We start from the raw sequence: 10,550 nt of genomic DNA, 5'->3' as shown, positions 1-10,550 counted from the left end.
AGGCTATCCTTTTATCTGTAGAGGGTAGGCTCATAAGCCAAAAAGGGGAGCGCCAAAATTTGTTCAAAGGTGTTTTAAAATCTGTTTATCTTCTGTGGAGGCAGATGTCCAAGAGTTCAGACTATAAAATAATAACTTAGTTTTAGGAAATCTTTGTATAGTTTATTGACTTTTTCTTAATGAAATCTTTCCAATAAGCTCGGCGTATTAATAGAAGGTTATTGCCAGCTAATATAAACTGCAATGCCAGCGTCCTGAGGATACAAAAGAGTAAATTAAGTAGTAGCTAGTATAGTTATGAAATTTGGCTATACTTATGAGCTTTACATCCTACAATAGCTACTCGATCATAATCAAATTTGATCTTATTAACCCCCTGCTATTACAAAATCAAGTCACTGCCGCATGTCAAACACATGAAAACAATGGGCCAATCATATCATCCATTACATGTTTTACAACATAAATTGCATTCTGTACTAAAAACAGAAGACAAATGGAACAGAAGCATTTACTTTCAAAGATACACTTCATTTCACCACCAAATATATTACAGTACGAAATATTCCGCAGCTGAGCACATTCTCTCTAATTATACAACAATGCCTTGACAACTGACACGTTTAAATAAATGGATTAGAAAACAGCATAATTTTTAAGCCCTGCGTACTGGCAAAATGCTTTGAGCTTTTGGGCATTCTACAGTGAACAATGCGCTACATATTTAAAGAATCTCATCTCTTCTCTCCACACAAACTTCTGGCAGCTTGCAGAGCAAAATATGTAAGGATGATGTCAGCACCAGCCCGTCGGAGGCACAATAGTGACTCCATCATAACTTTTTCTTCATCAATCATTTTGAGCGCACCGCCAGCTTTTATCATTGAGTATTCACCAGAAACCTATTCCATCAATTAAGAAGGATTATGAGAAAAAAGGGAACGTGATACAATAAAGCAACAGAAACATGTTTTCAAACTATTCAGAACTATTTCTTCTCATTCACATAAAAGTATATTGGGGTTTTCTTTTATTCCCAGCTACAAGACACGGCAATTTAGGGTATCAAGCATCACCTCATCCATGAAATCTTTGATGAGCAACATTCATACGTTGTTTACTTGTTTCCTTTCTTCACCAACTGCAATTGTATTTTACCTTTTTATCATACATCTTCCACTGTCTAAACAAAGATTGCAGAACCCTCAGAGGGGACACCGAAGTGGAAGTGAAAGTTGAGTAATCTTTTTAGAACACATAACCAAAATAATTTCTTCGAAGTCTTATTAACTTCATACTTTTCTGACTTTTTCATTAACAGTACATGGAGTTCATAGACATTGCAAGAATCAAAGAAAGCCACAGATATAATGATTGTTACATAAACAAATTTCCATCTAATCATCTCTGAAAAGAATTGGATTAGAATTTGATCAAGTGTAATAGCATAATGGCAAAAGAACAATAACTGTTAAAACAAACATAAAACTTGTGCCCCAGCCCGTTCTTATATTAGAAGGCTGATTTTTGTCTACTTCTGATAAACTTCTGTCACTTCTAGTAAGCTTAATGTAGAGCATTCATTGGTCAAAATTAATTGAACATTTGATCAACATTTCATCAGAAACATTTTGCCTTAGAGCTAGAATGTACTAGAGAAGAACCTGATATGCTGCAACTGGCAAAGGAGAATTATCTCTAAGCAACCTTATGATGTCCAAATAAGGAAGGCCAGGTTTCACCTACAAATCCATTTTTTTGAAGTTTGAAAACAAAAATAGTATAGACAAAAATGAGCATAAGATGAATTTCATTCTAAACCACACGCACGCCCGCACCCCACAACCAAAAATAAAATTAAACCAACCAAGAGAATATCAGCTCCTTCAGATTCATCTTCCCGCATCTCAGTCAGAGCCTCTCTGTAATTTGCTGGGTTCATCTGATAACTTTTGTTCAGCCAGGCCAAATTTATGAGCAAAGTAAGAATGAATACTGTAAAATTGATTAGATATATGATAGTAAGTTCAAGATCAAACATACGTCTTCTTGTCTCCGAACCGGGGGTTTGAGTCCAGTGCTTCTCTAAATGGGCCATAAAATGAACTTGCATACCTGTTGGCAACAGATGAATGACATAGTTTAGGACTGAGTTATATACCAGACAAAAAGAGATTCATGAAGCTAATAACAACATCCACCTATCCATCTTGTTAAGCATAATTTCTATTCTTAAAGAATTGGTTCTTCAGTGACTAAACTCAGTAACAAGTGAATAACAATTAGAAAAAAATAGTGGGATGGCTCATGGCAGCAACAAGAAGCATATCTAAGGAATTTGAATGCTAGTGGCTATGGCAGTAAGGAAGATAAAATTGCTTACAGAACTTGAGCATAGTGGAACTGTGACGCTTAAAAAATGAATCAGGATGCCATGCATTTTGAATATCTTTTTTAATACCCCATGCTAAAACATAGATATCCATTGATACCAAGTCTAGATCCTTCATCAACACATTCTTGTAAATTATAACAGATCAATCAAAAAATGATATTCCTTCCATAGTAATTATCAATTTCAAATAATTTCTTTTTTTTTCATTGAAGTTCTTCCTAAATTTTGGATGTATGTACACAACTCTATAACTGACTAAACCTTAAGTAATTTCCAATGCATGCTGGCATAAACAGAAAATGAGAAAAGGAAAAAGAAATGGCCAAGTAATAAAATTACTTTGCTGTATAAGACATTATAGAAACATGCTGAAAGCCTTCAGCATCGAGAGCTGCTCGCATTGCTCCTACTCGACCATCCATCATATCACTAGGACTGACAACATCTGCCCCAGCTTGAGCCTTTTTGTAAAATCAACCAAAAACAAAAAAAGACAAGAAAGGAAACCTTAGAACTTGGAAACATAAAAGCATATAATGATTTCCTTAATTAACAATGCTCAACCATTTAGCTCCCTAAAAGTATCGGGAAAGATTACTTGTTGATAACTACCATTTGGCATCGATTCTTTCCTCTTTTATTTTATTTTTTAGAGAGTTGAGACACCATGTTAAAAGCCATTACATGAATTAAGAAAATTAACATTTATAAAAATGTGAAATTTATTAGGTAAATGAACATTTAGAGGCCTTACAGGAGGAGACCAATATGCTCAGGAAGTCTGAAGAAAATAATTGGTAACTGCCTATAGTTGAAGTGTGCGTATAAGACATGTAGTCATATTACCTGGGCTACAGCTTGTTTACATAGCTGATGAACTGTCTCATCATTCATAATAACTCCTACAAGATATCAAGGATATAAATTAGTACTTTATTGAGTGTTATCAAGAAAAACCGGTACCTTTAAGAAAAGTTTAAATCATGCAGATTAGCTCCTAGTATTTTACCAACCAAAGTTGAAAGTTAAATTTTTAACAATTTTCTTCTTGAATAAGAGTAAAGATAAACACACTAAAAAACATATTCAGCAAGTATTAAACTAAAGTTAGAAGTCTGTGGCTAGCATGACTTACAAGCTCCATTATCTTAATGATGACTTCAAAGCCAAAACACAGGGAAAAGGGAGAATGGTGATTCAGTCAGTTCCTGCCTTTATTTCATGGGTATGAGCATTCCTTTGTTTGGTATGGAAAAAGTCATGAGCCTTGATTCCACAGAATCAGGAATGGCCTTTCATTGAAGAATGGAATGAATTAAATCAATGCTTATTTTGTTCTCTTGTATATTCATTCCATGTGGGATCAGGCTTCGTTGTTGATGTATATTTTCCTTAAACCATTGCATATTAATTCCAAGTTCAAACATGAAAACAAAATGGAATAAAATAGATTCCAAGTGAACCAAACACTGAACTAGAATGACCATTACATTCCAAGCAATTCCATTCCGATTCCTATTCACATTCTAATTCCAAAAAATTTCATTTCAAGTTCCAAAATTACTGTAAAGGCTAGCTTATAAGTAGAATTAGATAGCCTATCAGAAGTCTTAGGGTAACCATAAGATGGAAATTCAAATACCAGAATAGAAACTTATACTGTTCATGTATTCCTTATTTTCTGCTAAGTCAGAAGGAAACGAAACAAAGTGCACACCGTTAGATTGCCAAACAAGTAATCTGCTAATACAAAGATCTCTATCAGTTTATCTCATGGTATAACACTCCCTTCCCTACCAGAAGACCTGAAATCAGGTATTTCCTCAAAAGCATATACACAAACACACAGACAAAACACAGCATCGACATGGACGTAAAAATGGCACAACACAACCAAATGTAAAATGTTTAGTTACTTTGGAAGTGTCGGGTTGTGTCTAAAACATGTTCCAAGGGGGACAATCCCTTTATATAGAGTACATGCTTCACAGTGCATTATTAAGCAAATGAATCATGCTCAGTAACATATATATCCTCCATGTCCTCAGGTCCCTAAGATGTGGGAAATAACAAAATAGGTTTAAATATAAAGAAAACCAACTTAAACAACTACAATTTTGCATTCTCAAAAGATTTCCAACTCTTGAGTAAAAAAGACAAATTTGACAGCTTACCATCTTCTCTAACTATACCATCATGCCCATCGGATGAATAAGGATCCAATGCAACATCTGTATATATAACCTGAAGAAAGATTGAACGAGAAAGGATATTTGCTTAACTTTCTACATGAACCAGAAAATATAATATCCTCAAACTGAAGAAATTATGTTCACTTACAAGGTCAGGGTACTTATCCTTAAGCATACGTATTGCTCGAGGCACTAAACCATTCTCATTGTATGCTTCATCTCCTGTGGGACACTAAAGGGGAGAAGCTGTTATACTAGATTGCAATTATTCTACAGAAAGTCTATGGTATGTAGGTGAGAGAATAGAACCTTCAAAGCATCTGGAATTTTAGGGAAGAGCACAACACTATTGACACCAACATCCCGTGCCTTGGCAACCTGAAGCACAAAATTCTCACTGAAATTTTCTTTACTTTAACAAGTTATACAAGATGCAGCAAGAATAATGTCACCATCATCCATGCAATTTAGGAATATAAAAAAGAGAAGGCTTTATGTGGGTGTGAGTGTGTGCACTCATCATAGTTATCACTTATCAATCTCGGATGGTGTCATGTAGCAGCCGACTCCAAAACTGCTATAGCAGGTCGCGACATAGCTGCTACAGGGAAGTGCAAATCAGAAGAGAAAATAGAGGTGGACTTGCCGGAGAACTGCAAATGAGTCCAAAAAAGACGAGAAAATGAAGTGCAACTGAGAAACTGTGGCAGGCTTGCCGGAAAACCACCAGCGCGTGGTGGGATTGCCAGAAAAGTCAAGAAAGAGAGAGCAATAATTCAAGAGATAGGGTCATAACGGTAACATATCAGGAAAAAAAAAAATCAAGTCAATTTCCCTCCTTTAATTACACAAGGAACATCGCACACATAAGGGCAAAGAGGGGATTTACCCTTCCTTTACTGTAGCAGCTTGACTTGCCACTATTGTGGCCGCCATGGTCGCTACTCCAAATGGTAGCTTGGAAAAGCAATAGAAGGATATTGATAACCTAGGCACTCAATAGCTATAAGCATATAATACTAAATAAGAAAAGTTTCTTCTATTTATTGAAATGTAACAGGCAGATTCAGTATGGGAAGTAAAATACCCAAACAAAACCAGCCAACTTCACCAAGCATGGCATGATTAAAACAAGTTAGACATTTGGAACAATCAAATCTGTCGAAACTCCTTGACCAAATTGAAACAGCATCAAACTTCTAATAAGTAGCTTAGATAATACTCAAGATGAAGCTAATCCATAAAAGTACATAAGGATATTTTATCTTGTTTATCGCAGGAGTGACATGAAACCAAGCAGAAATAGTTCTGCATGGAGACGCATTGGAATAAAATTATGCAAAAGAAACTCTACAGAATCTCCAATTAAACATGCTTGCCTTAAAGTAATAGACATCCCTCGCCCCTAATTCGCTACAACTTTTGGATGGTTTGAGCATATCAACATGTAATTCATTCTACTACATTTTCAAAATTCTGACTGCTTTGTCATTTTCTTTGCTAAAAATTAAGATCGTAAAAATAAAAACGATGCCTGAGATGATAATACTTTAGACAAAGGGCATATATGTGACTCATTTTAAGTTGTACATGACAGTATGAGACACAGAAGCAATAGCAGATAAAAACCTCTTCTACAAGCCCACGTCTCCAACCAAGCCTATAGCATCCAGGCATAGCCCCAATTGGGGTATCCTCGTCACCTGCGAGTTCAAATTTCTCACAATCCAAAATCAAATTGGCATGAGTATACTATACTACCAAGTACCTACAAACGAAGTTTATATAATTGATAAACGCTAGGCTACAAAGAAAGCATCATGCACAAAGACCAACCTTCATGTATAAAAAGTGGATACACAAAATTCGCAGCTGATAAACTTGTTTCCTGAAAAGCTGATCGAAGCGCCGGTGACTTCCTGTTACGACGAGGACGCCTTTGAAGTGGCTGATACAAAAACAAAACAATCAAATCATTTTGCTAAGCAAGGTGTAGCTACTAATCATCAATTACAATGCACGCTTGTCTTGCAATTAAGCCAAGAGCAAACTCACAAGTGAAGGTACCACCGGGGTTCCACTGGGCACCGCCGCTTTTGGCGGAACGGGAGGGGCCGCCGGCACGTTTCCGGCGACAACGGAAGCTTCGCAATCGGCGTCGGTCAGATGGCCGGCACCGTTGCAGGCTCTTACGGCGAAGAGGCGTGGAGGAAGAGACTTTGTTGCAGTAGCGGGCCAGCCCAACTTCAAATTCGTTGGTGTTGCTCTCAGATCAACATAGCTCTGGCAATTCACTGTAAAAGGTGCATTAGGGATCGTTAAAGCCATGAATTGCTCTAGAATCCCCATAATGCACAATTAACATCAGTTTGAGCACAAATTGTAATTTGAATCGATTAGATGAAACAGTGGAAAGAGTAGAAGTTTTACCGAGAAAATGCAGATCCGAATCGGAGAATCTTGGAAATGATAGGAAGAAGGGAGCGAAAAGGGAAAGGGCGCTTATCGGATGAGAGGAGAATAAAGAAAACCAATGAGAGGAGAGTTGTAGGAAGATGATAAGTGGGGACGAACACACACGATTCAAGAACTTCGCTCAATTTCCATTTCTGTCCTCCTCCTAAACTTTGTTTACCAAGTTGACGGAGTGCCAGTAAGGTGAAAGTGGGCTGCGCCAAGTTTTGTGCTGAAAAGTTAAGTTTACATCAAAAAAATTTAATTTGGTCTAGTTCAAGTCTAGTATGAGTTTAACTATTAGTCTGGTTTGACTCGTTTATAAAAAAACAAATGGCCTGACTTAGCCCATTAGCATGTTAATTTTTAATTTTCAAGCAGAATCATGAATCAACTTTACAAAGTACTCAAATTATGTTGTTACACCAAAAATCATAATTTCAACGTCCAAACATGAATCATAACAGAACTCATACAATATGCATTTAAGTCATTTTCAAAAGCAAAATGCTCAAACTAAATAACATATATTTCATCAGATCCAATAAACAAATTCATACTATGTAAATTAAAATAACTACATGAATTCAACAAACACATCATGATGCTTGTAGAAAGAATAACCTCTCCCAAAAATCTTTTAATATATTCATATACACAATCTAACATGTTGAGATGTTGGTTCCTCCTATATAAGAAATAAAGTAAGATTTCTATTAAAATATAATCGAATATAATTAAGTTATAAATAATTGCAATTGATTAAATTTATATCTTTTTTTTTCTTCAAGGCATACTTACTATATTTTATTTTATTTAAAATAAATAGTACAATATAGATCGGCCTGTAGGCTTATAGGTCCGGCCTTTTGAAAGTGGGCCTACGGCCTTTTTATTAAACAGGCTTTTTTAAGATCCGAGTCCGGCCTATTATACAAAATATATTAAGTCAAATCTAACCTGATGTAGGTCAAGCCGTAAACCTCTGTAAGCCGGTCCGGCCCAGTTTCACCCCAAGTGCCAGTGTGCCACTCCCCTTGTGAATTGTGATGAGTATAATTAAGTCAAAAATCAATTCTTTTTATTGGGTAATTATTCAGGTACATTGACAACTTGACAAGAGTCATTTACTGTTAGAATCAAATCTGATTGGAGGAAAGATGAGTTCTGTAATTTACCCGTTTGGTATGCGGGATTTTTGAAAAATTTTGACAAACTAAATTTTTTTAAATTTTAAATTTTTAGATATTATCATAAATTGAATGTAAAAATTATATTTTTGAAAATTAAGATTCTTAAATAAAATTTTTTTTTCCTCTACCAAACGCCCCATAAGGGTATATCATTGCTTAAGATTTTAATGGAATTATTTTTTAAAAAAATTGATTTTATTTGAAGATGATATTTGTTTCCAAAAAAAATGATATTTTAAAGGTTAACTTAAAAAATAATGTTATATTTATTATTATTTTTATCATTTTTTATTATAATTTTTGTTATCATTAGATCAAAATTAAATTAACAGTTATTAAATAATGTCAAATGAAAGTTATTGATTTAATTTTTTTGATCCAGCTATGAGAAGATCGATGGTAAGAAGTGATAAAAAAATGGTGGTTAGTATAGCATATCCTAACTCTTAAAAGAATTAATTTCATTTAAATTGTATAATAGAACCACTTCTGATATATAATTATAAGTTTTTTTTTTTAATTATGCATGTATTATAATTAGAACCATTTTTTAAATTATGTAAGTATTATAATTAGAAACAACTAGATTAATACGCATGTGATGCACAATAAAACATAAAATATAAATAACTAATAAATAATAAAAATTAATGCCTAAAAAAACTAGTTAGAAAATATTATTAGTTCCTTAAATCATTTGACAGTGCTTTATGAAAGTTGATTTTATTTTTAATATTATCCATCAATTCATAATTTGATTTAAGTCAGATATGAACACATGAACACAAAGCTCTTCCGATTAAATTTTAACACAATTATGTTCTTCCTAGATACTCAAATTTGAAACCATTAATTTAATTGAAATAATCTGTTATCAATTGATCCACCTGTTTTGAGACTTATAAAAGTTAATTTAAATTTGATTGAGAAATAAATAAAATGAAAAATCAGATTAATCTTGTTACATGACAAAATTATATGAAAAATTCAAAAGAAACTTATCTACAAAATTATAAAAAAAAAATTATTAGAATCTTATCTATTTAATGTTTATAAAAAAAGAGAAATAAATACAAAAATATAAGATAAAAAAATTATGTAAAATATAAAAATAACATGTATTAATAGAGGAAAGGAGTGAAACAGTTTATTATGTCATATAAGTAGGATTTTTGACAGGCATGAGTTTGGTCTAGTTAAAAGCCAACATTAATGGAACTGCCACCACTCAAAACACTTGCCCTTACATTGGAAAATATCGATGCACTGAATTTTTACTAATTTTTTTCATATAACATGACATGTATCTTACTTTTTTATCAAATCATTCTCTTATTTAATTTTACTTACATTGAGGACTCCATCTGTTACAATAAAGTTTTGGGAAGCTGAAGTTTGTGAAACGTACATGTTATCTAGAAAGGACACATTGGGGATGGGGATGGTGATGGTGAACCAGACTACTCCTCTTTCAAGCAGCAGAACATTGAATTCTGAGAGAGGGTTGCAGCCAAAGGGTACCTCCCTCCCATTATATGTAGTTGTTGTCATTTTTAATGGCGGCAGTTGAAAGTTGAAGCTAAACGTGAACATCAGAATAAGCTTGCTTTTCTTGTAAACGGGTAGCCATCTTTGTTCTCAGTTCTACTTACCAGAATACCAGTAATGAAATTAATTTAAAAATTTTGAAAATAAAATAAAAAATATATCTTATAAATATAAAATGAAAAATATATCTTATAAATATAGTTGATAACTAATTTATAATATGTAATATTTATTATGTTGAGTCATAATAATAAAATGAATGTCGATGTAATAATTTGAAAAATGTAACTCACATAAATATAATTACTGGATATAATTACAAATTAGGATCAAATGTGATATTATTATAAAATTTAGTTTTGGAAAAAAAAATAGACATAAAAGTGTGTTTCATATGTAATAACTTTTTATTTCAATTGTATTCACTTAAAAACAAATTTTACTTCTCACATGGTCAATTATCTCCACTAGAATCTCACTTTTATTTTAACTAGTTGATTACCCGTGCGATGCACGGAGAAAAAAATCGGTTTTTTTGTCTCGTAAAAGTTAGCGTAAAATTTAAATTAGATTGTTAGTTGGAATTTTATAGCGCACAATAATTCAAAAAATATTTACTGGGTAGATAAAATATGTAAGAGAGTCGTAAGTTAATTTTGATAGCAGTCTGGAAAAGACTTTAAGAATGTTACATTAATGACATAGAATATGGAAATAATAGTTTATTGCATAAGTGTTGCACAAAGAAAAGAGCAATTCTGATAAACT

General features: G+C 33.3%; 1 protein-coding gene across 1 annotated transcript; it reads right to left on the bottom strand.

The window, feature by feature from the left end:
• Positions 1-413: 413 nt before the first annotated feature.
• On the bottom strand, positions 414-7,112 carry LOC133304004 (delta-aminolevulinic acid dehydratase, chloroplastic). Its single transcript, XM_061503973.1, has 13 exons — positions 7,018-7,112; positions 6,643-6,923; positions 6,424-6,535; positions 6,217-6,290; positions 4,897-4,965; positions 4,736-4,819; positions 4,570-4,639; positions 3,242-3,297; positions 2,735-2,856; positions 2,044-2,115; positions 1,868-1,949; positions 1,665-1,742; positions 414-902 (listed from the first exon to the last, which is right to left on the bottom strand). The coding sequence occupies exons 2-13, from the start codon at positions 6,913-6,915 to the stop codon at positions 735-737; spliced, it is 1,260 nt and encodes a 419-aa protein (XP_061359957.1). The 5' UTR covers positions 6,916-6,923; positions 7,018-7,112; the 3' UTR covers positions 414-734.
• Positions 7,113-10,550: the final 3,438 nt, after the last annotated feature.

Source organism: Gastrolobium bilobum, unplaced genomic scaffold (genome assembly GCF_033153095.1).
Source record: "Gastrolobium bilobum isolate Gb01-03AN ecotype WA unplaced genomic scaffold, APGP_CSIRO_Gbil_v1 utg22478, whole genome shotgun sequence".
Classification (NCBI taxonomy): Eukaryota; Viridiplantae; Streptophyta; class Magnoliopsida; order Fabales; family Fabaceae; genus Gastrolobium; species Gastrolobium bilobum.
This window is presented reverse-complemented; position numbering and strand designations above follow the sequence as displayed.

Bases quoted from the DNA above. Each gene is read 5' to 3' on its own strand.
- LOC133304004 (XM_061503973.1), bottom strand. From the start codon at position 6,915: ATGGCTTTAACGATCCCTAATGCACCTTTTACAGTGAATTGCCAGAGC. The intron at 4,640-4,735 runs GTAAGTGAACAT...ATCTTTCTTCAG, and splicing joins AGGATAAGTACCCTGACCTT to GTTATATATACAGATGTTGC. The intron at 2,116-2,734 runs GTAATTTTATTA...TGTTGCCAACAG, and splicing joins ATAATGTCTTATACAGCAAA to GTATGCAAGTTCATTTTATG.